This window comes from Scheffersomyces stipitis, chromosome 7, assembly GCF_000209165.1.
Source record: "Scheffersomyces stipitis CBS 6054 chromosome 7, complete sequence".
NCBI classification, from domain to species: Eukaryota; Fungi; Ascomycota; class Pichiomycetes; order Serinales; family Debaryomycetaceae; genus Scheffersomyces; species Scheffersomyces stipitis.
Window position 1 is genome coordinate 105,297 of NC_009047.1, and position 27,149 is coordinate 132,445.

Here is a 27,149-nt window from a genome sequence, read left to right on the forward strand (position 1 = left end):
CCACAGTCACTCACTATTAACTCATAATTGACATTATACAATGGTAGACAGCCAAAGTTTAACCGTCGGACTAGCAGTGGGCATCCCCTCGTTCGTTATCATCTCCGTGGTGCTCCTCTTGTGGTTACGTAATCAGCGCAAACAAAAGAAGGAAGACTCTGTCAACGACGACATCGACATGGACCTCAGAGACGACCAGTCCTTCAACCAGTTCCAAGAAGAACTACATCGGCCTTACGCAAAAGGGAAAGCCGAACTAAACATAAACACATACAGCGACCCCAATAAGTCGTCATCAACAACGCAGGGTGAATCCTCTACAGAAAAACCCTACATCTCCTCGCATGGATCTACATCATCCAGCAACATAATTGACCAGCCCCACGTCTATGCGACTCCACCACGTCCTAAATACAGTAATGCTAACAACGGCACTAATAACGTAAACAATAACAACATCAACAACTTAAACAACAACTTAAACAACAACATCAATAATACTAATAATATTCATCTGAAATCTCCTTCGGCGTACGATTTCTACGAGACCTTTATTCCTATATTACCAGGAGGAGGTAGTCCCTCCACTAACAACGGCAACACAGCGCACCATTCCAATGCGAACAGCGTCCACGAGGCTCACAGTAACGGTAATTTGCAAAGCCAACTCCAGCAGCCTCCTCATATTCACGATGTTGCGTCTACAAACAACAGCTCTAACGATAGTTTGAACGGCAACGATAGATCGTCTCTAGATAATTTGGCTAAACAGTTAACAAGCCCCGTCTTCTTTGAAAAGTTGCCCTCGCGTGCCACCACGGTAGCGTTGAAACCTCGTTTCCCCAACATGCAATCGAACAACTCTTCTAGTGAAGGCTTGAACAATAGATTGATCGGCGACACTACTGCTCTCAATGACAACTTCATCTACGAAGCACCTACAGTGGATGTGAAAAAGACAGAGTTGCAGGCCAAAGATTTCCAGCGCAGTCATCTTTCACGTGAACAAACAGTGAAGTCTCATGAAGACGATGTTTCGTCTATACTGGCCAGTCACGCTGAAGACGTCGATTCTTTGGTGGAGCCTGATGTGTCGAGGTCTTCGAATGACGACGAATTCGTTTCGGATATCGACACTACCGCCAGTTGATAAAGGATTCATAGAGTTGTGAAAATGAGTTCGTCCCTGTGTATCTGAAAGTATTCTCAGATAGTTGTCTTAAACGAAGTAGTTTCAGTATTCGCTTTACTCTAGGCCCTGCCGTATTTTCTGGCTTTTACTGAGAATCTATTCTTGATATTTAGACGAATGTACAATATTACACCTTTAGAATAAGATGCAAACTTGTAGTATAGTGAATAATCATTCATATGTAATGTCATTGTACTCTATATAAAGACAGCTCTAAAGAGTATTGAATTGATGGAATCATGAATGAAGTAGCTTGCAAGTGAACTTGAAAGTGGGTGCAAATTCGGTCCTCTTAGTCCCACTATAGCACAACCAAAGGTCAATTTGAAAGGCTTCTTAATGTATAAACAGATAAAAATGCACCTTGATAAGTATTTATATATAATTTCATGATAATATAGTCAACCTGCTTAATCATCGTTCCGGAAGAATTCTTAATTTCTTGTTTAAATTCGTATCTTAAATTCGTATCTTAATTTTGTATACTAAATTCTTTTAATTCTTTACTATTCTGAAATAATGCAAATAAGTAAGCAACCAATTCAGCTTCAACGAACTTTATTCTTATTAATCGCTTTCCCTCGCTCACTCTATTTATCAGTGCAGCAGAGATGCACTGATTAAAGCTTCGATCTGCATGAAATTTCTCCAACTTTCAAATCTTTTTATCCGTACGCCGCTGTACCGAAAACCCTACATTTTCTTCCAAAAGCAGCAAAATCATGTTTCCAATATCGAGAGCCTTTGGACGGCAATTGGGTCGACCATCAACGTTTTCTTCCCGTTTTCAAAGTGTTTCTCCAGCTTCTTTTGCTCTTCGTAGTAGAGTTTTTCAGTCGGCCCCAGCTAGACAATATGCGACCTACAACCGTTTCAATGGTTCTTCGTCGTCTTCTTCATGGAATACGACTACTTTCATAAATCTATTAACCAGCAGAAGAACCATCTACTTTGGTGTAGGTTTCTTGGGCTTTTATGTCTACAATCTCAATGAAGCACCTTTTACTCACAGGCGTAGACTCATCTGGATTCCCTACTGGCTCGAAACTAAAATCGGAGATTTTTCCTATAGACAAATAATGTACCAATACGGTGATAAGTTGGTCTCCAGCCAAGATCCCTTGTATGGGCGAATCTCCAAGATCATGAATAGATTGCTCTCAGTAGCCCTTGAGAATAACGAGAATCAGGCACAAAGACACCATCTCGAAAGCTTGAAATGGACCATCCATATCATCAAAGTAGATCCCAGAGAGTATCCGCCTAATGCTTTCATTTTGCCCAACGGTAAGATCTTCATTTTCAGCTCGATTTTGCCCATCTGCAAAAACGACGATGGCTTGGCAACCGTGTTATCACATGAGTTATCGCATCAGTTAGCTCATCATTCGTCAGAGCAGTTGTCCAAACAGCCCTTCTACATCATGTTGTCAACGCTTTTGTATACAGTAACAGGAATCAGCTGGTTCAACGACTTGATGATTAAGGGTTTACTTGAAATGCCTGCTTCACGTGAAATGGAATCGGAAGCAGATCACATAGGCTGTGAACTTCTAGCCAGATCTTGTTTCAACATCGGTGAAGCAGTCCAATTCTGGAAAAGAATGGCTCAAGCAGAAGAAGGCTTTCAAGCTAGAACTGGATCTCTGAGACTACAAGAATTCTTCTCGACCCATCCAGCCACAGACAGAAGAATAAATGATATACAACATTGGACTCCAGGTTTGGAAATTATAAAGGAATCGTCCGGATGCTACGAACACCAATTCGGTCTCTTTCAAGAAGTTTCCCGCAACTTCTTTAGATAATTTAAGCATAGCTATACTATGACGTTAGATCATTACATTTCCCACAATTCTTATATATATATATCAATAGATAGATCAAATATTTACAGTAATTTCCTCTTCCTCTTCCTTTTTTGTGTCATCTTCCTTATCCTCTAGCATCAACTTGCTCTTCAAAATACCTTCACCTTCGACGTACCTTATCACAAGGCTGTCTGGCTTGAGCAAGTTGAACTGGCTGACAGAGATTGAGATGTTATAATCTATATACTTGGGTTTAATGAGATTTCCGTTCTCATCATATATGTCCTCTTGAAATATCTGCAATAAACTCACTTCTATTGTTCCAGTTCTGTTTCTGGATGTGATGTCTTTGCTGGAATACAAGGGCAATGATAACTTAACGAAGTTGAGATCTTCATTGAATTGTGTTTGGTCTTCAGCATTGGGAATTTTTACCTTGGCCGTGATCCAGCTTTCTACTTCATTTTCATTGGTATTCACAGAGAACTGGTCATTTTCATCCATGAATAAAGCAGAGAATTTCTTGACTTTAGGTTCGCCTCTTTGGTTTATGATGTAGTCTATGATTCTACGTTCAGTCACATCCACTACTTGTCTCTTGAAATGGTCCGCCTCATTTTCTATGCCTTTGAGAACATTTCCAAGTTCCGATTCATCGTATGTCTTGAAACGAACAATGCCATTCTCATTTTCTGTCGATGTACCAAGTATCTTGTTAACTTCTCGATTGTACTGCTTCTTTCTAAAGAACTTATACAAATAGTACCCACCTATAGCTAGAGGAGGGCAAACTGTAATTAGCACGTCGTGATGAACATGTACTAAAGTATAGGCACAACTACCAATTGCCCCGAAATATTTGGTTGTTAGCGATATCTTCTGGTTCCAGATATACTGAAGAGCATTCGTATTGGCGATGTAGGATTTCCTAGGAGGGCCAATTATGGGACCAGAAATTTTGACGAATTTTCTCGTATGGCGTAATTTTGGGAAATTCCTCAAAGTAACCTCTCCGAACAGACTTCGTATTATAATCATGGGCAGTGGTATTGATATTTCTCTAATAGTGAGACCAGGTTTCTGGTAGGAGTTCTAGAGTAGGCAACTTTTCAAAGTGCGACATTAAGCATCACAAAATGTCGCGCATCAATAAAGTGATATCAATTGCTCCAAAATTATAAATAATTTCATACTTGAATGGTAACATTATTCAAACTAACACATTAAAACCTCATTTAATATAATCGGAATGGCTCGAGCGGAAATAGGTACAGCGAAGTACCAATCCAAGAAGCTCAAGATGGCGGGACTCCAGAAACTTAAATTTTATTGCCAGCTTTGTGAAAAACAGTGTAGAGATGCTAATGGATTCAAGAATCATATTGCCTCTCCAAGTCATCAGAGGAAAATTCAATCTCTCAATGATGAAGGACAAGGTAAAACAGTTGTAGAAAACTACTCAGAGCAGTTTGAGAAAGACTTCATGAGGTTGTTGAGGATAAATCATGGTACAAAGAAGATCAATGCTAACAAATTCTACCAAGAATACATATTGAATGATAGAGATCACGTCCATATGAACTCTACGAAGTGGTCCAGCCTCACCTCTTTCATCAAATATTTGGGACAAAGAGGTTTGGTACGTGTGGAACAGGGAGGTTCCGGAAACGAAGACGAGTTTAACCTTGAAATACGTTTGGTAGACCAATCTATCGAGATTCAACAGAACCAAAAGGAGAAGCTTAAGGCTGAAAACAAACGTTCAGATGAACAGTTAACCAATAAGTTCCTCGAAGAACAAATAAGAAGAGGGAAAGAGTCTGCCAAATTAAACGAAGAGAGCCAACCTGAAGATGTGCAAGTACCGGTTACAGTTCAATCGGGTCCTATTAAGGTATCTTTAAAATCAACAGGCATAACAAAGAAATTACAAAGACCTTCTAAATCAATTTTTGGTGACGCTGCATCAGATGACGAAGTTGAAGCTGACAAGAAGCCAGAGCCGAAAGAAACTAAAGGTAAGATAAAATTCGGTTCTATTAAGAAACACTAAAATGCTGTAGCCTCATTGGAGAGTCTACATCTTGAATGTTACTACAGCTCCAAAAACTTAATTTTAACGATTTACGGTAGTACTAGCAGGATAATAGTATAATAGATACTTTAATAGATATTTTTATTCCTATAGTATAAATATGCAATTTTGTAGTTCTTAATCGTTAGACTCGTTCGTAGCACAACACATAGACATCCTTGGAGTTGATAGCACCCATACCAGGCTGCGTAATACTTCCGTGAGGCAAGTTCACCTTCACATTCTCATCATCAAACAAACACCAATAAGGAACTTTGAGATTGTCCAAATTACTTCCTAGATTTTGATTGACCGTAGATTTGTTGACAATGGATGTGTAGTGCCCGCTTTTAAGATTACCAAAGTGATTTATCAAACCGGATAATTTGTACACAATTTCATGACCGTCATTATTGAACTTCAATTTCAACGGATATTGAATGTATGTGTCTAACTTATCAGTCAAGTTGAAGACTGAAAACCGGGAGAGTTGAATAATCAAAATCTGTGGCAATTTGATGAAGTTCAAACTCTTCGTTGAAATGTTGGAGTGAATGGAACTTGTCGTTGTTTTCGTGCTCGTCTGAGAAGAAGGCGATTTGCTTCTTCTGCCTAGTTTGAAGATTCCTGACTTCTTGTTGACGAAAACAGGATGATTATCAAGAACACTGCTAGCAGAAACTTGGTCTCCGTTCTTGCTACACTTGGGACAGTTCCAGGCATTTTCTCCACTGAGAACTTCATCCTGGGAGTAGTAGCGTAAACAATCGGCTAAGTTGACCACATTCTTACTGCTATGGCTGCTTGGAATCGGTAGTGACAAAATGGTAAATGGAGAATAACTAATAGACTCATATCCACAAGAATTACATGTCAATTTGTTTTGCAAGTGGCCCTGGAAAAGATCATGGACTGGAGACGTTCCTTCCAGTTTCACAAGGGACAAGTACCACTTCAAGTATTCGTTTCTATCCTTCATATTGACATTAATATCCCACTTACGAATATAGTCCTCTAGCTCGTAGTTGGTTTCAATGCTCTTATTGGACAACTCCAGATGAAGTCTCTCCAAAACAAAGAGTAGAAACTCCTGTGCATCCTGCTGTTCGTATGGAATATTGAAGTCTGGCTTCAACAAGGACGTCACTCTGATGAACTTTGTAGGAGCTATAGAAACACTTCCATGCTGTGAGAAAGTTCGTAACAATGCTGAAATTGCTTCAGAGAGAAGAATAGAATCTTTGTGGTGACTGTTCAACTTCAGCGACAGGATAAGTCTCAAGTACTTGGGATCCTTGACATATCTCTGGTACGCCAGGTTGATGAACAACGACTTGAACAACAGAACACCGAATATCAACTGTATTGTCAGGTTGATATAACAGGAAGAACCAAAGTTTCTCAATCCACAAACAGAATACTCTTGCATGTATTGCTGCTTCTGAGTTTTGATCTGATACTGTTGCATCTGCACATGTTGAGGAACAGAAGAGCGAGGTGCTCCGAAATGTTGCACACTGCTAGGACCATTATTGTCATAATAACCATTCGCTCCTTGTTGATTTACTTGCTGGCCTACCTCTTGCTGTTGAGGATAGTTAGGAAATGGGTTGTTGGATTGTTGGCCATTGTGAAAGACATTATTGTTATTCATGTAGTGGTTATTGTTACCATTCTGTTGGTGGATTTCGTGACTATTGTAATGGACATTGACGTTTGTAGGCAGCGTCACCGGCCTAGCTATGGGAATCGTTTGTGGAGGACGGTGGGAAATATTGCCGCTATTGTTCTGTAGATTGCTATATGAATTTGTATTTGGGTTTGCATCAGTAGGTGATTTTTGTGGATTCAGGAAATACCACTCGTCTGTATCGTTGGCCAATTCTGGAGCAACCGGAGATCTCAAACCCGGAGATATTGGCGACGGAATTGGTGATCTGCTTGTAATTTCGTCAGGAGGATACGGAGCCGAAGCTGTAGGTGATCCTGGAAACGTACTAGCTCTATTTGGTTGTAATGTATTTGCAGCAGAATGAGGCGGAGGAGGTGGCGGAGAATGTGGAGGAAGCAAAGATGGAGAAAAGTGCTTTGGAATTGGATGTGGAATATTTGGAGGCGAAGGTGGAGGAAGCTTCTTAGAACCAAAGAGCGATGTATCATTTTTCCCATTTAAGGACGGAAATCTGTGCTTGAATTCTGAGACAGAATCGCTTGGCAGAAGGGCCTCTTTTTCTTGAATGTATTGGTCATAGTTATCGTTATAGTCTTGTCTAGTGTCGCTACCATAGGTATTTTGACTTTTATCGGCCACTGTTAGGAACTCTTCACTAGAGTTCAATTCCGGGTTCAAAAGCGGGTTCAAACTGTAAGTTTTCTTTGACTTTGTGATCAGAGAATTTCCATTAGACGTCTGTCTTGTTGAAGACGACGTTGCAGTTTCGACAAAAAGATCACCATCTGAGCGCATTTCGTCACCACTGGAGATATTGATTTCCACCATGGATCGGTCTTTTTCCTTGAGGTATTTTATATACTCATGGAGCCAGGCATAAAGCTCCTCCACGTTAAAACTAAGCAAGTTTGAGTCGACAAGGTACTTTTTGATGTAGCCGCGAAGCGTCGCCAGCGAAACTGTGTGTGAGCTGTTTCGTATAATGTCGTCAGCGTTATAAAAGGCAAATACATTGAGATAGATGATGAAGTCCTGCTCGTTGGACTCGACAAAGGCGTCAAAGCCCTTAAAGTGGAGCATAATGAAGCTGTTAATGAAATAGTTGAAGATCAAGTATCCCTTGATGTAATTCTTCAATCCGTTGTGGTGATCACCGGAAGAGAACGCCGTGGCAGACTTCTCGTATAAAAGTTCACAGTAGTCAATGAGATCAAATAGCGATTTTGACGCTAATTCAGGATCGAGCTGGAGGTTCCGGAATTCGTGGTTGATCACTTTGGTGTAATACTGTTGGTTGGACTTGTCATTGACTTCACTATTCATATTCATGCCGTTACCAATATGGCTGACGTTGTTGTTGATGTTCATGTTCACATTGCTATTCATGTTGACATTACTATGCGTATGATTTGTATTTGCGTTGTAGTTGTTCATATTCACATTCATATTTGTATTCAAATTTCCATAGTTAGTGCCCACCGAATTCACATTCACGTATTTAGATCCGCTGCCCACATTTGGGGGGGAATTCGGATACGACAACGTGTTGTTATACATCAGTGTAGGTGTCCATGGAAGAAGATTCAGAGAGAAAGAAGAGCTGGGGAGCCGTAGATGAGAGTATATATATTTTCAGTGACGTAAGGAGTCTGGATTTGATTTGAATTTGATGGCAGTGTGCCGGGGCCAGATGAAGGAAGCCGAGCGAGAAAAGCAGACGTACAAACAATGCCAACAAGTTACAAATAGCACCAACAGTATCAAGTAGTATCTTTATAGTAACAAATTACACTCTTACCGCGAGATGAGTACAGTACCAAAGTAGCAGTATACCACTACAATATTGCTACGAAATTCAGATCTAGTAAATCATCCAGATCATCAGAGAAATGATGGCTGCGCATTTTCTATGCTGAGAAATTTCACTGAGCCATCATTCTACCGTATGAAGTCTACGGACTCAGCATTTGTGTAAGGAAAGAAACAGCTTTGCTTTACTACCAGAAAGTCGTTCGCTGCCGGTGACTCAAGGCTATTTTGTATTTATATGACGCTTTTCTTGCTGAAAGGTGCTAATGATGCTTAGTTATCTGATCACGTTCGCTACTGTCACAACATCTGATGATTTGTAGTTCTGATTTATGGTGCTACAATTGACCGATCGCTATTGAAATCCTGGTTCTAATACTCTACAGCCAGATACTGGTACTTCTACTCTGCCGGTCTCTATATTTTATCTATTTTTATCTATTTCTGACACTGTCTTCTCTTCTTCCATTCTCATAGTTCATATAAATTTTTCACTTTGTATGGCTGCGAATCGCGGGGTTTCACGAATAGCCTCTTACGACAGATAGATACAGCAAAGTTAAACGATCTCTCAGTATCTGCATTTGTGACCATTTCAGACAGATTCTACTTCTCCTCTTTAATCTTATTTAGCCATCAGATCGTATCGTGCTTCTTTTTATTTTGTGGCACACTTCCGTATCGTGCTTCCGTCCCGAGTCCACTGAGCCTCTTTCCATCACTATTTCAGTCATGTTCTGTCATTCCACCAAAGAACAAAATCCTACACGAACAAAGAGCTCATACCAAGAAAAATACAAGAATACTAATATTGAAGTGATAAATATTGTATAGACAAATACTGACTAATATGACAAATTGAAATGCATGTTGACTTTGTACAATCAACATGATTTCTCTATTCTTTACCTTTTTGAGCTCTTCAGCACTTTCCAGACAACGAAAAGTCGGCTACGATCGGACGGTGGTCGCTCATGTACGACCCTCCGAACTTGGAATGCAACATGCCGAATCCTTGCAACCGCAAGAAGAGCTTGTTGGCTGCTGAGTTGACGTCTATAGAATCACACTGGGGCTTGTCGCTCATTTTGGCCGTGTACTTGGGAGCAAAAATGTAGTCAATACTCTGACCTCCTTGAAGCAATACTTCACCTTCAAAGCCCGTCACTGACGATTTCTCATGACCATACCTGTTGAATGGTGTAGACAATGTTGAAACATCACTGAAAGATTCCTCCAATTGCTTGAAGGCAGCATCATCGGGCTCGGTGTTGAAATCTCCACAAAGGAACGAGGGCCAGCTGTTGATGCTTTTCATGGTTTGTCCAATCAACTTGACCGAACCAATTTTTGACTTCTCACCAACGTGATCCAAATGGGTATTGAATACATTTATATAGTTTTCTGAACCTTTGTGTTTCATTGTGACATATGAAACTATCCGTGGATATTGAGCATCCCAGCCAGTCAATGACAGCCTCGTATTCTTCTCGTTCAACCAGAGAGAATCAGAAAAAACTAGTTCCCATTCTGACTCCTTATATATAATTGGAACAAACTCTCCAAGCTCCATCCCATCAATTCTCCCTACTCCGTAGTACTTCCAGTCCTCATTTGGTGAATAACGGTTTAACTCTTTCATGATATCGTTCAACTGAAATTTGTATACTTCTTGTAAACACACAATAGAGTCTCTTTGAGCGTTGAAATGAATGGAAGCCGTGATCTTTCTGAACCTTTTTGTCCAGGGCTCTTCACCTGGAACTAGAGCCTTATGGCCCCCGTTCTTGACGTTATGAGAATATATCCGGAAGGTGGCGTCTCTTATTGAGATACGACCGAAGTTCTGAGGCAACTCTGGAGGTGTTTTATCTTCCATATCAAAAATCTCGTCACCTATAAAGTCGTGAGGAGGTACACCGATTAGCTCTGGCTGTTTGTGAATGTCATCGTCATAAATATCACCAATGGCGTCCAACTCGTCCTCTTTCAACTCGTGTAGATCACCTAAGAAATTCTTGGGATTCTTTTTGTACATGCCCATCTTTCTCGTATTCTCTTCTAATTCTTGGAAATGATCCAAGTCACCAATATCTGGAGGAGGATGGACTCGTTCGGGTAAAACACCATCAGCAACTTGAGCTACTGGTGGAGGTCCATCGTCTATGGGATTCTCTTTTGTCGCTTTCACAGGCTTACTTTTACTACCTTTCTTGGGTACTTTATCGTCAGTCGACGGACGCTTTGGTGCCTTCCTATTAGCCAGAGGATATCTTTCCGTTTCTTCATCTTCTTCTACTTCTTCGTCGGCATTTTCTTTGCTTGGGGCCTTACGAGAACCGTATGATTTCTGACCTAGAACCAGCTTCGGCGAAGTCGATTGCTTGTTGCTTTTCGGTGAAATCAGCACCTCGTAAGTCTGAGAACTTTTCCATGTGAGAAAAGTCAACAGAAGCAATATAAATACGACAAGTGCCAAGAGACGATTCCTCTTGGTGCTTTGAAGTCTTGTCATGTTTGAATGCGTGTCAAGTATGTCACTCTATGATTTATAGTGTTTCTCGATTTCGAAACAACTTCGATGGTCTTTCCTTATGCACACAAATGACAGTGATACTATTGGGATGTAATTGTTAATATTGAGGAAGTATTTTCTAGAGATTCAGCGGAATAGTTCATAAAATTAAGAATTTGAATCGGTTCCTGAATTATTCGCATTAAGTCACATACACACAAAATCGTACTTTCATTTTATCATTTACTTAGAGACAAGACTTTTTTTTCATAGTCTATAAGTCACCATGAAGAGCATTTCGGATTCGAACAGCAATCTAGAAGAATAAGAATTTACATACTAGCCTACTTCTATTTTCCATTTTTTTGTATTTTCTATTAACTAATCTGTCTTCCAAGGATTATAACCAAATTGTGCCTTCACTGACACTTCACAGAGTTGACAGCAGCTTCCTCGCGAACTGATGTCGATAAAAAATATAAAAACAACTCCGTGACAATATAAATACGTCTCAAGAGATCTCCGATATTTCTCCTAGACAACAACCTAATGGTGTCTGAGAATGAAATCATAAATATATCTCTGAGTTTTCTATTTTTCTTTCTTGTGAACTCTTATTTTCTGATCTTGTTTTTCTTCTTTCAACATATTCCATAAGCCTAACTCTTTGGAATGTTTTCCATCTTGACCCTGCCGGTCTCGATCCAATAAGGATCAATGAGCTTTTCCTTTTCTTCATACATCACCTTGTAAGAAGTCTTGATTGTACCGTCACTGACACCGGTCTTGTCAGAGATCTTGGATGGGGGTAAGTCGATGCCAAATACCAATGCTGCCATATAAATAACAGTAGCAGCAATAGTTGTAGGCGATCTACCAGCCAAAACACCTACTTCCTTACATCTTCTAGCTATGTACTCAGCACCGTTCGTGACTTGAGCATTCAAACCCAAATGAGAACAGTTTCTTCTGATTAAGTCCTCAGCTGTGGTCTGCGTGGTTTGCATGTTGTCCTGGTTGAACATCAATGCATTTGGATTAGCTGCGTTCTTTTCTTGGATCACTTTGTCAATAATCTTGAATACTTTTCCTATTTCCTTGCGGGGGACATTGGTTAAGGCCCAGATCTCCTTGAATGAACGAGCCACTTTAGCCTTACGGCAGCCAATAAAGATAGCAGCAGCCATGATGGACTCTTGAGATTTGCCTCTCAATGGTCTTTCATCATACACCAACTTATACACTTCTTTGGCACCATCCTGGACAATCTTAGGCAACTGGTAACCATCACACATCTGTGAGATTTTTGCATATGCTGCCGCCAATGCATTGTCCTTCTTGTCTACAAGCGATTTGGACTGAGCCCTATTCAATTCTCGTCCAACTCTGGTGTTTTCTGGCACGTATGAAATCATAGTCGACAAATCCTCTGTGTCCAACAACGGATTCCCAGCATCTCCTACACGACTGGGGTCGTCTCCGTTCTGGTCGTCGTTGCTGAACGTTCTCCATTCGGATCTAGTATCCACTACACGATCACTGAGGACCAACCCACAACTGCCACAAACGATATCTCCTTCACTAAACCTCTCTATCAAATCAGGGGGGAAGATCTTACATTCGGGACATGTCAACGTGACGTTGAGATTAGGACCGAGAAACGGCTCGGGGCCATTTGACAGCACGGCAGTAGCAGCACTACCTGGAGCCATGTTTTTTAGCGTTCTTTTAGGGTGAAGAAACTGCTGGTTGAGTCGAACTGAAGCCGTTTCGAATCTGCTTATTAATCTGATGGTTGTGAACTTCGGAAAATCTGAAAAAAAAACTTGCAGCTTTGATTTCAGTGATAGATCCAGTAGCGTCACAATAATCAACTCTAAGGAGATAATAGATTAAGCAAGAAAGAGACGGATTAGTAGGCTGAAGAAAAGAAGATGGTAACCCTCTGTTCCATTTCAAACTGATGATAAAGGTAGAATTTATCATGATTCTCGCGGTCGTGCGCAGGTCACGTTTTTGCACGTGACACCTGTGGTACAAAATAGCAGATGTCAAGAATGGTAGGAAAAAGATACAGAAATATGTAATATTCCCATAGAAGTAAACACATAAGAAGGGACAGCCAAATGACAATTCAATTAAAAAACCACTTAAAATTAGAAGCTCTAACGATACTTTCTCTTTTTTACTAAATGGCCTGTAGCATGTATTACGAAAAGCCCTCCAAATTTCGCCGTACGTTAATTGGTAGCGCCGATTTACATCGCTCCACAAAGCAAGCAATATTTTTGAGCAACTATTGGTTGTATAGTGTAGTGGTTATCACTTTCGGTTTTGATCCGGACAACCCCGGTTCGAATCCGGGTACGACCTATTTTTTGCCTTTTACTCTTTTGAACTTTATTGAGACGTTCTGTTACATTAAGACACCAAGATATATGTTCAAATCTGAAGACATTTCACCTCTGTGGATTGCGAAAAAGTGAAAAATTTTGTGAGTGAACTTTTGAGATTTTGCTACAGAATGCTCGAGTTTTCAATCCTTAGAGAAGCCTCACAAAGCTAAGTATATACGATAATATAGTAGCTACAATGCTATAGCTACAGTGTTGGGCGGTAGTAGCCTATCAATGTAACCATATTGTCTTCTCTCCTTTATCTTACTTCTTGTTCTTTTTAAAGTTCTTTTTTGTCGCATTCTTACGTCAGCATCAGACACTCGGTTCCTCATCAAATTTTTCAGTTGATTTTTTTTAATAGTGAATAACTTGCTTTCACCTCTTCTCCAGTTATTACCCCAAATAAACCATGTCTGCTGTAATTGGTATCACTTTCGGTAACACGTCGTCGTCCATTGCTGTCGCCACTCAAGATGGTAAGGTAGACGTCATCGCAAACCCAGACGGTGACAGAGCCATTCCTTCAGCCTTATCGTATGTTGGCTCCGATGAATACCACGGAGTCCAGGCTGAGCACCAGTTGGTGAGAAATGCCAAGAACACCATTATCAACTTCAGAGACTTTATTGGTAAGAGTTTTGACGAAGCTGAAACCGCTGCTCCATATCATGTAGGTGCTCCAGCCGTCAAGACAGCCGATGGAAAGATTGCCTACGACATTGTCAGAGATGGCAATAACGAGCTCATCACTGTAGACGAGATTTCCAAGAGACACTTCAAGCAACTTAAAGATGCTGCTGAAGACTACATAGGTAAGGAAATCGAAGGTGTAGTTTTGACTGTTCCTACTGACTTCAATGAGCATCAGAGACAACAGTTAACTTCCATTGCTACTGACGCTGGCTTAAAGGTATTGCAATTGATCAATGAGCCTTCTGCCGCTTTGTTGGCCCATTTGTCCGCCGATGAGGACCGTTTGTTACAGGACAAGATCTACGTTGTAGCTGATTTTGGTGGTGTCAGATCCGATGCAGCCGTCATTTCTGTGAGAGGAGGTGTCTTGACCATCTTGGCTACAGCCCACGAGTACGGCTTGGGAGGTGACAAGTTAGACGAGGCTTTGGCTGAATACTTCGCCAAGGAGTTCGAAAAGAAGACCAAGGTGAACCCTAGAACCAACGCCAGATCCATCGCCAAGTTGAAGGCCGAGTCTATTGTAGTGAAGAAGACCTTGTCCAATGTTCAGACTTCGACCTGTTCTATCGAGTCTTTGGCTGAGGGTTTGGACTTTCACACTTCTATCAACAGATTAAGATACGAGTTGGCTGCTAGACAACCGCTTTCTGAAATGACTAGCTTTGTAGAGAAGGCTGTCGCCAAGGCAGGCTTAGATAATTTGGATATCGACGAAGTGTTGTTAGTTGGAGGTGCTTCGCACACTCCCAAATTGGCCAGCAACATCCAGTTCATATTCCCAGAAACCACTACTGTAGTTGCTCCAGCCTTGGACCCAAAGGCTTTGAATCCTACGGAATTAGTAGCTCGTGGAGCTGCTTTGCAAGCTTCTTTGATTGAATCGTTCGACGAAGACGAAATCAAGGAGTCGTTACAGCCAATCGTCGTCAACACCCAGCACTTGACCAAGCCTATTGGTATCAAGGATGCTGAGGGTAACTTCCAGTCCATCTTGGTAGCCGAAACTGCCTACCCAATCAAGAGATCTATCCAAGTGACCAACGGTGAATCTGCTTCTGTAGTTGTAGAGTTGTATGAAGGTAAGAGAACAATCAAGGAAACCGTCGTTGAAGCTGAGCCTGTTTCTGACGAAGACTCGGAAGACGACTACTCCGACGACGAGCCAGAAGTCAAGAAGGAGCTTGTGTACGAAGCTGGTTCCAAGTTGGCTGAGTTAACCTTGAAGGACTTGAAGCCAAACTCCAAGTTGGAAGTAACTGTCAACATCACCCAAAACGGTACTTTGCACTTGTCTGGAAGAGAATTGAAGCAGGGTTCTGTTGCTGTCAAGGGTGAAATCACCTCTGCTTAATAGAGTCAATACATGAAAGTAAAAGAAATGAGTGTAGAGTAGAAGTGAGAACTATGGTATCATTTTGTCAAAACTACAATAAATGAACTTTAGTAGATCTACAAGTAGCATGGTAAAAGATTAATTGCAACATGAATAGAACCATAATATAAAAATTGTAAAAAATGTCAATTCTACTTCTTAAAATACCGAGACATATCATATATTGTATCCATATGATCTTCTAATATCTTAATATGCTCCGTAGTGTACGAGCATCTCCTTACATATCATGGTGGTTGCGAAATGCTTATTAGGGACAGAATCAATTAAGGAGCACCATACAGGAAAGTGTCAAGATATAAAAGCCAAAGTGTCGCATAGAGATAGACTTGAATTTTGTGAATCTGTTGGGCTTCTCTTTTACGCTAATTCCATTATTTTCACCATTTTCACCCTATTGGCACCGCCGTCTTGACAACATGGGCAAGAAAAAGCAGGAGATGTCGCAGGTGTATAACAATTCCAACAACGAGTTCATTTTCGGCGAAAATGGTGGAAAAGGCAAACATCTATCATCCTTCCTCAAGAACCTCTCCTTGACAGGCACATCCTCCACATCTTCTGTCCATAGTGCGAACACAGACAATATCCACGAGATCAACAGCAACATCTACGGAACGTTGGGCTACTCTAGCTCCAAAGTCAGCTCCAACCAGAGCAACAGTGGGTCTATAATCTCCAATGTCCAGAACCCTACTAGTTTCACTAGACCTCCTCCAAAGCGATCTGTTTCGGTAGGAGCTTCGTATTCACATCTCGCATCAACACCTCCACCAGATGCTGGAGGTTCTAGAACTTCACCGTACATGGCTGGAAATCCCTCTACGGCTTCGAATCCTCAGATCATGCCTTCACATCGTAGATCTCATTCTAACACCAAGTACAAAGACCTAGACGACGACTGGGACGCCGACATCGACGTTTCCACAGACAGTGTAGTTAGAAGGTCGCCCGACAACAGAAATCTCAGTCGAGTGACCAAAGTAGAGTCGAATACGTCGTCACGGTCTTCTTTCAATCTCCAGCCATCTCCCATGCTCGACTCATTGTATCCTGACTTGACCCTTCCAGCCACAAACTCTTCCGTAAACTTAAACTCTCAAAAGCCAACAAACGAAGAGTCGCTTGATGTGGAGGACTACCGCACCACCATGGAGATCAACCGGTTGAACCAGATCAGCTCGAGAAACAATAAGTTCCGTAACATCCTTATTTCCGACTCCATCGTCAACCTCCAGGATCTTCGTAAACTAGCCTGGAACGGCATACCCTCAGAATTGAGAGCCTTGACGTGGCAAATCCTCTTAGGATATTTGCCGACTAACAGAGCTCGTCAGGCCTCTACCTTGAAACGTAAAAGACAAGAATATCTCGAAGGGCTCAATGCATCTACCATAGATTTTGAAGATACAGCTCCATCTAACAGCTCTTCAGTATCGCTTTCCAACAGCAGCAGTAATTCCCGTGAAAAACAGTTGTATCATCAAATCAAAATTGATGTCCGTAGAACAAATCAGAGCATCAAGCTCTATGGCTATCCTGAGACCCAACAATCATTACGGAAATTATTGTATCTCTGGGCTGTAAGACACCCTGCCAGTGGATACGTCCAGGGAATCAACGACTTATGTACGCCGTTTTTTCAGATCTTCTTGTTGAACTACATCTGGCAACTTCAACGTAGAAGGGCTGGTGGAGCTGACGAACACAACGAAGATTCTAAGCTCTTCATACCAGGCTTGTTGGACGACAATGACGAAAAAGAACATAAACTTTTGAATGATCCAAAACTCATGTCATACACTTTGGACAACTTTGACCCGTCGCTATTGTCAGAAAGAGTACTCTCCATCCTAGAAGCGGACACATATTGGTGCCTCTCTCGTTTACTAGAAAACATTACAGATAATTACATTCACGAACAGCCAGGCATCATTAGACAAGTCGGTGACTTACGTAACTTGATTTCCAAGATTGATTTGGAATTGTTGAACCACTTGGATCATGAAGGAGTCGAATTCTTACAGTTCTCCTTTAGATGGATGAACTGTTTGTTGATGAGAGAATTATCTATCTCACTTATCGTAAGAATGTGGGATACCTACCTCAGTGAGACACCGTTGGGGTTCAACAACTTTCATGTCTACGTCTGTGCTGCATTTTTAATCAAGTTCAGCAACGATCTCAAAGAAAAGGATTTTCAGGAGATCTTGTTGTTCCTCCAGAATCCACCCACTGGACACTGGAAGGAAAAGGACATTGAGCTCATGTTGAGTGAAGCATTCATCTGGCAGAGCTTGTATAAGAATGCAAGTGCCCATCTTCGTTAGATCGGCGCTACCATTATTTTGCACCCAGCAAGTTGACGAGCAATAGAAACTAGAATCACAATTGCATGCGATTGAATGTTACTGGTAATGATAACGGGAATGTATCGATACATGTGTATCTATGTGGGTATATATGATCATTTAAGTATCTCTAATATATCTTCTCTTGTATCCATATATCCTGAATGCTTTATCCTTAGCTGTATCACGTGCCCTCATCTCGCTTTTTTTGACTCGGTTGCCTAATCGCGCGAAGCTTCTCCATACTTCACTTATCTAGTAGTAATTTATTAGTTAGACTCTGCGAACGTGAATTCATTTCCTGGCAATTTCTTATTATATATAAGGAACAAGAATTCAGGTTTTTCGTCCAGGGGATATTTTCGGCACAGCTCAACTCAACTTTTCAACCCTCTATATCAATTTTCAACAATATATAGAACACTCCTCACTAAAATGGCTTCGACTGAAACTGTTACTCCCAAGCCAGCTGGAAGAACCATTTTGGCTTCAACTATAGCCAAGCCGTTTGTGGAAGAGGTTACTGGAGGTTTAACCAAGCTCGATTTCAAGCCTAAGTTGGTGGGTTTCTTGGCCAACGATGATCCTGCGGCTAAAATGTATGCCAACTGGACTGGCAAGACTTGTGAGTCTTTGGGCTTCCACTACGAATTGATCGACGTCAACAAGAATGAATTAGAGAACGAGTTGATCAAGGCCAACAACGACGATGCAGTCAATGGCATTATGGTGTATTTCCCCGTTTTCGGTGATAGCCAGGACCAGTACTTACAGCAATTGATATCACCTGAAAAGGACGTCGAAGGCTTGAACTTCTTGTACTACCACAATTTGTACCACAATGTGAGATTCTTAGATGCTCCTACCAATGAGCAGAAGTCCATTTTGCCTTGCACACCTTTGGCAATGGTAAAAATCTTGGAGTATTTGGGGGTATACAACAAGATCTTGCACTATGGAAACAGACTCTATGGCAAAAAGATCTTGGTGGTGAACCGGTCAGAAATCGTTGGCCGTCCCTTAGCAGCCTTGTTGGCTAACGATGGTGCTACAGTTTATTCTGTGGATATCCATAATGTGCAGCAATTCACTAGAGGAGACGACTTGCTGGCTCAGAGACACAAGGTGATCGACTTGGACCAGAACGAATACTCCATCGAAAAGATTGCACCTCTTTGTGATGTAATTATCACTGGTGTTCCTTCCGACAACTACAAGTTCCCAACAGAACACGTTAAGTATGGGACAGTAGTGATAAACTTCTCTAGCTCGAAGAACTTCAACGATGACATCAAGTTGAAAGCTGGCTTGTACGTACCTTCTATCGGTAAGGTCACCATTTCAATGCTCTTGAGAAACTTGTTGAGACTTATTGAGAACAAGCAAATCAGATTGGCCAAAGAGAAGAAGTAATTTGCCCGGAGAAAATCCCATTGCAACTACTGCAATGTTAATGTAGATACTACTACTACAATGACAACATACATAACGATAACATAACAAAACAAAACATAGCAAAAGAATTGCAATAACCATACAATATCATTAGTATAAACAAGAATGCAAGAATATTACGAATAGAGCCATATCATTTTTATCATTAACTTCAGATTCCATTCCATTCCCATTCACTCCTGCTCGCTTATGGCTCGGGATGAGCAACGGTTGGTGGCTACAGTACTGCGTCAAGGGTTTTGTTCATTATGCAGGATTTTACATGGAGTCAATTTTTTCTTCGATTGACTCTTTCCTAGCAGACTTACAAGATATCGAGTCCACAGCTGGAAGAGGTTAGATCTCCAACACCATCACACAACTCTCCAAGCAGCTATCCATACCGCAAAGACGACTCCCCAGCATTAGAGTATTATATATTTAGTCTGTACGTAATCACGAGTTTCTGGTTATTGACAAGATTATACATTGTACAAGGTGCAACGTCTGTAGAATATCGATTCGATTGATTTGCTGAACATCTTACGTCAACTTTTTATACTTGGAATTCAAAATTTCACCTGAAAGCGATACCCTGTTCCAATATTTGGATTAAGAACGTGCTTGATTATAATTCAGTATCATTATCTGATTGTTAGTAGTGAATTTATCACCTGATATCAAGACCAATATCATTTTCGTTTCACTTGGTTCGAAAGCTATATAATCGATGACTGATCTCAGGTCAGAAGACTCAATGTCTTCTACGTCTGTCTCGACTCCGGTTGGTTCTGGTATACCCAGACCCAGAAAAAGAGTGGAACCTGTAGATCCATTAGCGATATCTGAATCGCTAGGAGTTCAGACTTTTCGTAGAGAAACCAGACGGCCGTTTACCAAAGAAGAGGATGACCGTTTGACCGAGCTTGTCAACCGTTATTATGGTGATAAGGTCCATGACTTAAACTTAGATCTGGTGGACTGGGAGTTTCTATCCAAGGAGTTGGAACCTAACGGTTCTAGGAAACCCAAGATGTGTCGTAAGAGATGGGCCAATTCGCTTGATCCCAACTTAAAGAAAGGCAAATGGTCGCCTGAAGAAGATGAATTGCTTATACGAACCTACCAGAAGTATGGCGCAACCTGGCTACGTGTAGCTTCAGAAATTCCTGGCAGAACAGACGACCAGTGTGCCAAAAGATATACCGAAGTGTTAGATCCAAGCACCAAGGACCGGTTGAAGTCTTGGACACAAGAGGAAGACTTGAAGTTGATCAGTTTGGTCAAGATTCATGGCACCAAATGGAGAACTATATGCACAAAGATAGCTGGCCGCCCAGCATTAACTTGCAGAAACAGATGGAGAAAGCTTCTAACCGACGTAGTACGAGGAAAGTCTAGCGACTTTATAAAACGACAGGTTCAGTCCATAACAGATGGCCTTAAGCTCGAAGCCACTGCCTCCATTTCTAATGAAGAGGATCAATTTACAAAGCCAGCAGCTTCTGGTTCTATGGAAAATTCAACTCTTTCACAGACTTCCAAGTCTATACAAGCTGGTTCGTCTTCCATACTGAGCACGATCGCTTCAGTCTTGTCTGCCAACTCTGTAGGCACAGTATCGGCTTCTCCCTCTGTGTCTGCCTCCACGTCTGTTTCAGGTATTGCTGAACAAGCAGGTGACCAAGTTGCTCTAGCTTCCAGATCGAAACCAGAACAGCGTACATCGTCGGAATCTACAAGGGAGGTTGAATGGAGATATACCATAATGGGAGGCGAAGATGCCGATTTGCCTCACAAGCGATTGTTCAACAGCGAGAACGGTGGTGCCATCAAGAATCAAGAAATGGTGCATTATCTAATTTCGTATGCCAAAACTCATGGATTGAATATAACTGTCCACCAACATATCCACCACCACTACTCGCCTCCACAGCATGCGGCAGTAGATGTGAATGGTTACCAGCAGACCTACCAGTCTTTATTATCGCCTGTTAATGCTATCAATCAGACTGATGGCTCCCATAGAGACACCATAAGTAATGCGTCTGGATCTCCAGCTGACGGCCGTTCTTCATCCGCATACTTACTTGAGCCTGAAACTCAATTAAATAGACATCAACACTTCAACTACTTGCCACCCACGACTGAAGTTCCAAAGTTGAACTCTTCACAGAACTCCCCTCATGACAATCCCTCGACTCATCATCACCACCACCATCATCATCATCATCATCACAATTCATTATCGAAGAGGAATCGAATTTTGAATGAAAGCGAATCTGTTGCAAAGGAGTCTGACTTGCTCAAGATATTGAATCAGTCGCAAATAGACATGACCGATACTGCTAATGAAAGAGAAAAAACTCCTGGTGGACATCCCTTGACTCCTTTGACGCAAGCAGTGGAAATGGCTGCGGCTGCTGAGGCCAATTCTAAAAAGAGAAAGAACACAGACGAAACGAGAAATAGCAAAAAACTTCACTACGAAGTACCAGACGAAGAGGGTTTGGATTTTTGGGAAACTATGAGAAACTTGACCGATCTACCCAACCACCAGGTAATCCAGCAATCGATGACAAGAAAGGATAAGTCTGAATACATGGTTTCAGAGCCGCAAAGACAACATCGACTGCATAGGCACCAAAATCAGCATCAAAGCCAACACCAGAGCCAGAACCATCAGAGTCCACATCAGCAGCAACAGCTACATATTCATCAGCAGTCGATTTATGGAGATGATCACCAGAAGCAAGTGTCGCACCATCAGCAATACTTCTCCAACAACAGTAATGTTCAAACTGGTGAACAAACTATCCCCGAGGGAAAGGATAGTCATGATATTCATAAGAACGGAGAGGCCGAAGCGAAACATGAAGAGATCGATGAAGATGTGGATCCTGAAGTGTTGAACGCTTACGGGTTGTTCTACAATGTATACACAAGAGAAGGTTCCGTGTTGCCGGAAGGACAGCCACAGAACCAGCAGCCTCCAGCTCCAGGGGCTGTGTATGATGCCTGGGGTGGAGGTTTTGGAATCATTCCTTTCAATCCTTCATAGATATAGTATATTAGATAACGAATTATGAGTTGTATTTCTAGATAAGGATGTGTTTACATAAGTAGAGAGGACCAAATGAGAGCATACTCTGAAGATCGTCTGCAAGTGTATTGTCTCTTTTTGCCTTTTTCTAAGATTCCAACGTTTTCTTTCGAGTTATAGTTGCGAAATAATTGGCTGCGAAACTTTGACGTCTTAAAACTCATCAGTAACTCATAAGTCACAAACTAGCAGTGTGCTCTAGAACTTCGAAAACTAAGGTTTTTCGCTAGGAATGGCCCAAATGCGCATGAGGCTCGATACGAATGTGAAGCAATGAGCTTACACGGTTTTCTTTAATCTCCTCCTCCATTCTACCTGGTGTCAAGGCCGTTGCCTCGCCCAAGAAATAGCAACGTGTCTCTGAGGTTGACCTCTGTGGGGAATGTGGCTAGCGACAGTCTTCCAAGCAGCTTGAAGCAATTATATACACCACACGCTCATAACATAGATCCCAGGAATGTCCCCAGGAATGTCTGACCACTGGTCGGCAGCCGAATATTCTAATTTGGGGACAACCTACCGGCTATTGATAGAGAGACGATAGGCCATTGGGCGATACGGAGACTGCCAATTACATTCGAACTCTCTGGATCCAGTTGGCTCATGATAAGGCCCTTTGCGGCTAGCGTGTATACTAGATAGTGAACAAAGCCATAGGGAGCATTGTCTGAGCAACTAAGATACGGGACAATGTGGAATGTGAAGGAAAATAAAGAAAAGGGCCATGGAACAATCGAGATAGTGAGGTAAGAATGTCATGTAGCTAATGCCAGCTCATCTTAGACAATGGAATAAAAATACAATAACAAACAGAGTATATATTATCCTCTGGATGGTTGGGTTCGCTAGCGAGACCAACAATGCCGTTCTAGACACCGACTAGGGTTTAGTGCCCTACGCTAAAGATTAGTAGTAGGGAGAGTATTATCTACACATTATTCACTGATCCTTGCCTTACACTCTTAAGCTCGTAAGTAGTTAACAAACCCGTAGCTCTGGATCCTTCCGACGTATACTGAAGCCAATGTAGTTCTCGTACAAAGAATGCTTCTAGTCTCCTTCTCGTATTTGTTTGCTGATCTCATGGATAGCTTTAGCGAGACTCCCCACAACTCGCGGTCTAGTCACTGTTTGGCGCTAAATACCCGCGCGGCAGCCAAAGAAAAAATGCTACAAAACACACCAGCGACAAATTTATTTATTTTGCTAGCGATAAATTTTGTCTCTGTGAACTAGCAAGAAAAGCTAAACATATTGGAAGCCACCGATTTCGGGTTAAAAGTTGTCAAACCCCTCTGTTCGAAACAGAACAAGTCCTCTGTTGTCTTAGTCACCGTCACGATCGCTTCTCCGCGGCAAGTCCAGCACAAATCAATGCCCTTTGCTATTTTTTTCTGACCCTCTATCTGTCCCTATAATAATAAACTACAATCGTCAACTTCCACAATAATAGCAACAACCATACCAACACATAATTACAATGTCAGAAAACACTCTCCACCAGAAACCGGCGCCAGAGCTGTCCAGTCCTAACAAGAACATCAAGAACTTGTCCATCGCTGTCAATAATAGCGCTACCAGTAATACTGAAAAAGAGTCTGTGAAAACGCCAGTAGTGATGACAGCTTCTACAAACACACCATCAGCGCCGATTCCCGACCCACCAGCCCCTGTACTACATCCTCTCCATCCCGACCCATCTACAACGAGTTTCAAGGTGCCCAAAAAGATACTTGTCTCTGAGAATAAGGATCTTGTAAATAACATCAGAATGCCTTCACTCAGCCAGTCCAGTCTGGCCATACTAAACTCTAATGAAGCATCACATAACTACAATAATAATAGCAACACTGGTAACAGCAATATCAATAACAATATTAACAATAGTAGCAATAACAATGCTACGAATAATACCAATACTACGAATACTACCTCCAACAATATGACAAATGTCGCAGTTAGTGGCCCTAATTCTACAGCTGGAACTGGCCCAGTTAGCAATATACCGTCTACGTCAGCTACTCCCACCATTCCTAACTCGATGTTGAACAAGAGCATAATATCAAGTCTCAACAAGTCGTTGAAGGCCAAACAGAAAATCATCAGTAACAGAGAACCTCATCCTAAGAATCCAACCTTAATCTCAGATATACTAAACACGTCGCCACAGTCAACCATTTTCCCCAACAATATATCCTCGACGAATAATAGTACTCTTGAGTTAGACTCAGATAGTGGTGTAACGTCTAGTAAAGCAGGCGCATCTCATTTGGGTTCTAATGCTGGTGCTCCCATTTCAACACATCAGGCACCTAATTCTCTGACTATGGCCACACCAAACCCCAACGCTGCCTTCCTCTTGCATCCTAATAGTTCTACAACAAACGTAGCTCACGCATCTGGCAGTAGTCAGTCTAATTCCAACAGCAATGCAGCCCCTGTAGCCACATTGACTGAGGTATCTAACGATAACTCTAACGATGCGGGTGTAGCTGAGAGCCAGACAAGCGCAGCCAGTAAACCTCCGCCCTCCAAAGGCAAACAGAAGAAAATTTCGAAACAGAACTCCACGAGAACAGACTTCTTTGCTGCGAAATTAGCCAGCGCTGTAGATGATGTTGAAAGCAGTGATAGTGACGAGACATTTGTCTACGAGAATAATAACGATTTTGAGACCATGAGCACGACAATGGCGACTCCAAACGTCGCTAACGATGCCAGTAGTGTTCATGGTAGTGTTCTTGCTTCAGCTTTGCAAATGGGTGGTGCGCCTAGTTTCCATTCACCTTCAATAGCAGAAGGACATACTGGAGGGGAATCTATAGCTGTTCAGCCGGTAGAATCGATACACTCGACACATTCTTCTAAGTTGCCGAAGATTCAGGCTCATGCGACGTCTAACAGACCTCCCTCTATAGCCAACTCTTTCACCAGTAACTACTTGGAAAGTGTAGCCAACAGTGCCAACAGCAATATAAATAAGGATAAAAGACCAGCTTACCAAAGGTCCTTCTCGTCTTATTCACAAGACGAACATCCTGGTGCGAAGTTACAAGTTCCCTGTGAAAGATCGTCAAACAACATATCTCCATCTGGAGCATTGGATGAAATCAATAGCCAGTCTCATGCGCCGCAAGGGTTGGGAATTGAAGGCAGGTCTGATCATCCAAGTCAATCAAATTCCCACGTAGCTCGTAGTATCAACGATGGTTATAACGACGACAACTTCTCGTACAATGAGGTAGAGGACGTTGAGATCGACGACGAGATGTCTACTGATGGAGATTTCTATGCCCAGAGAAATGCTAGTGCCAATCCTCAATTTGGTGGGGTTTCTGGAACTACAAATATCACCAATAACCAAGCGTCACAGACTAATAATTCTTTAACGAGCAGAAGTACATCTAAGAAGAACTACAAGTCTTCAACATCTTCGTCAAAGTTGAGATCTACAACGTCAAAGCTTTTTGATAAAAAGGGTTCTCAACCAAGAAGATACAGTATTATTCCAGATGACATTGACATCGAAGACTTTGATGATGAGCTCATATACTACGATAACAACATCAGATTCCCTTACAATAACTCAAATGTCAATGAGGCATCACCTTTAATGAGTCAAGGCCATAGGTTGCCCCACTACAGGTCTTTGAACTTGAATTTTCCAGGCGCCAAAAGGCCTTCGGGTTTGAAAAAAAAGCGGTATCTTTCCACCGGCCAGTCATTGATTCCCGGTGCTGAAAATTCTGGTGCAAACTCACCAAGCAATGTCAGTAGTCACAATGCCGACATTTTCCCATTCCCCTACCAAGAACCGCAACAAAATTATTACTATGATTTTGATGAATATGACGAAGAATCTCAAAGAAATGGTTCTAATGACAAAGACCAAATTAACAGAAGTATTTCCAGAGGTACCAAGAACGGACTTTATAACCACAACCTTACTGCTAGTGAGGGCCATTTCTTCTTGCCTCGAAAACAATCCAGTGAATTCAACTACCATAGAATCAACTGTATCAAATCATTTATCTATACTTTGGTTAGTATATTGGTGATTTTGGCTATTGGTTTTGTGATGGGTTTTGTTCTAGCAACGACAAAAGACTTGACCAAGGTTTCAATTACATCTATCGAGAATGCCGTAGTCAGTCAAGATGAACTTGTTTTCAATATTGTTGTTGAAGCATTTAATCCTGGATGGTTCACAGTTGAAATTGAAGATGTCAATTTGGATCTTTTCGCTAAAAGTGGATACTTACCTGATGCTTCTGTACAGAGTCTTGAAGAAGGTGGTTTAGATGATGAAATGTCGTCTTTGGCCAATGGAGTTGAAACGGTTTTACTTGGAACGGTCTACACTCTTGAGTCGCCTATGAGTTTCAAGGGTGGATTCTTCAGTCGTGAACTGGTTATTCAATCTGGCGAGATTAAGTTGTTAACGCCAGGCAAGAACCTTACTACATTGAATAATTTTGCAAAGGGCAAAAAGGGACACAATGGAAACTCCACTGAACCAGATAATTCCAAGAAATGGGAAATTATATCGAAGAACCCATTTGATTTGGTTGTCAGAGGGATATTGATGTACACTCTTCCGATGGGTAAGGATACCAGGTCTGTGGTGGTTGATAAAATTGGATACATTGACCCCACCCAGATCTTTAGTAGTAATGTAGAGAGTAGCTAGTACTATTTAT

The 27,149-nt window shown here is 41.6% G+C and overlaps 12 protein-coding genes across 12 annotated transcripts; 8 read left to right on the forward strand and 4 right to left on the reverse strand. All coding sequences in view use genetic code 12, as the record gives it.

The window, feature by feature from the left end:
* Positions 1-40: 40 nt before the first annotated feature.
* PICST_33243 (predicted protein) lies at positions 41-1,150 on the forward strand (the record flags this gene model as incomplete). The annotated part of the gene is made up of 1 exon (XM_001385998.1): positions 41-1,150. The coding sequence occupies one exon, from the start codon at positions 41-43 to the stop codon at positions 1,148-1,150; it is 1,110 nt and encodes a 369-aa protein (XP_001386035.2).
* Positions 1,151-1,914: 764 nt separating this feature from the next.
* PICST_33244 (metalloendopeptidase activity) lies at positions 1,915-3,000 on the forward strand (the record flags this gene model as incomplete). The annotated part of the gene is made up of 1 exon (XM_001385999.1): positions 1,915-3,000. One exon carries the CDS (start codon positions 1,915-1,917, stop codon positions 2,998-3,000), a length of 1,086 nt encoding a protein of 361 aa, XP_001386036.2.
* Positions 3,001-3,075: 75 nt separating this feature from the next.
* Positions 3,076-4,041, reverse strand: PICST_33245 (predicted protein; the record flags this gene model as incomplete). The annotated part of the gene is made up of 1 exon (XM_001386198.1): positions 3,076-4,041. The coding sequence occupies one exon, from the start codon at positions 4,039-4,041 to the stop codon at positions 3,076-3,078; it is 966 nt and encodes a 321-aa protein (XP_001386235.2).
* Positions 4,042-4,252: 211 nt separating this feature from the next.
* Positions 4,253-5,056, forward strand: PICST_49415 (predicted protein; the record flags this gene model as incomplete). Its single annotated transcript, XM_001386000.1, has 1 exon — positions 4,253-5,056. One exon carries the CDS (start codon positions 4,253-4,255, stop codon positions 5,054-5,056), a length of 804 nt encoding a protein of 267 aa, XP_001386037.1.
* A 166-nt stretch (positions 5,057-5,222) lies between these two features.
* On the reverse strand, positions 5,223-8,072 carry PICST_62908 (predicted protein; the record flags this gene model as incomplete). Its single annotated transcript, XM_001386199.1, has 3 exons — positions 5,223-6,752; positions 6,792-7,287; positions 7,459-8,072. 3 exons carry the CDS (start codon positions 8,070-8,072, stop codon positions 5,223-5,225), a joined length of 2,640 nt encoding a protein of 879 aa, XP_001386236.2.
* Positions 8,073-9,480: 1,408 nt separating this feature from the next.
* On the reverse strand, positions 9,481-10,437 carry PICST_49245 (predicted protein; the record flags this gene model as incomplete). The annotated part of the gene is made up of 1 exon (XM_001386200.1): positions 9,481-10,437. The coding sequence occupies one exon, from the start codon at positions 10,435-10,437 to the stop codon at positions 9,481-9,483; it is 957 nt and encodes a 318-aa protein (XP_001386237.2).
* Positions 10,438-11,430: 993 nt separating this feature from the next.
* Positions 11,431-12,978, reverse strand: PICST_85155 (general RNA polymerase II transcription factor, TFIIB subunit). Its single transcript, XM_001386201.1, has one exon. It carries the CDS (start codon positions 12,783-12,785, stop codon positions 11,733-11,735), a length of 1,053 nt encoding a protein of 350 aa, XP_001386238.2. The 5' UTR covers positions 12,786-12,978; the 3' UTR covers positions 11,431-11,732.
* A 900-nt stretch (positions 12,979-13,878) lies between these two features.
* SSZ1 (regulator protein) lies at positions 13,879-15,588 on the forward strand. The gene has a single exon (XM_001386001.1). It carries the CDS (start codon positions 13,882-13,884, stop codon positions 15,517-15,519), a length of 1,638 nt encoding a protein of 545 aa, XP_001386038.1. The 5' UTR covers positions 13,879-13,881; the 3' UTR covers positions 15,520-15,588.
* A 356-nt stretch (positions 15,589-15,944) lies between these two features.
* On the forward strand, positions 15,945-17,891 carry PICST_85276 (GTPase-activating protein GYP1; the record flags this gene model as incomplete). Its single annotated transcript, XM_001386002.1, has 5 exons — positions 15,945-16,228; positions 16,271-16,295; positions 16,443-16,994; positions 17,037-17,241; positions 17,398-17,891. Exons 1-5 carry the CDS (start codon positions 15,981-15,983, stop codon positions 17,889-17,891), a joined length of 1,524 nt encoding a protein of 507 aa, XP_001386039.1. The 5' UTR covers positions 15,945-15,980.
* A 402-nt stretch (positions 17,892-18,293) lies between these two features.
* On the forward strand, positions 18,294-19,493 carry PICST_73792 (tetrahydrofolate dehydrogenase/cyclohydrolase). Its single transcript, XM_001386003.1, has one exon. The coding sequence runs from the start codon at positions 18,348-18,350 to the stop codon at positions 19,323-19,325; it is 978 nt and encodes a 325-aa protein (XP_001386040.2). The 5' UTR covers positions 18,294-18,347; the 3' UTR covers positions 19,326-19,493.
* Positions 19,494-20,157: 664 nt separating this feature from the next.
* PICST_63672 (predicted protein) lies at positions 20,158-22,407 on the forward strand (the record flags this gene model as incomplete). Its single annotated transcript, XM_001386004.1, has 2 exons — positions 20,158-21,906; positions 22,018-22,407. Coding segments are annotated over 2 exons (2,139 nt in total), but the record flags the coding sequence as incomplete, so codon positions are not given.
* A 2,083-nt stretch (positions 22,408-24,490) lies between these two features.
* Positions 24,491-27,139, forward strand: PICST_63564 (predicted protein; the record flags this gene model as incomplete). Its single annotated transcript, XM_001386005.1, has 4 exons — positions 24,491-24,669; positions 24,859-24,935; positions 24,963-25,399; positions 25,433-27,139. 4 exons carry the CDS (start codon positions 24,491-24,493, stop codon positions 27,137-27,139), a joined length of 2,400 nt encoding a protein of 799 aa, XP_001386042.2.
* Positions 27,140-27,149: the final 10 nt, after the last annotated feature.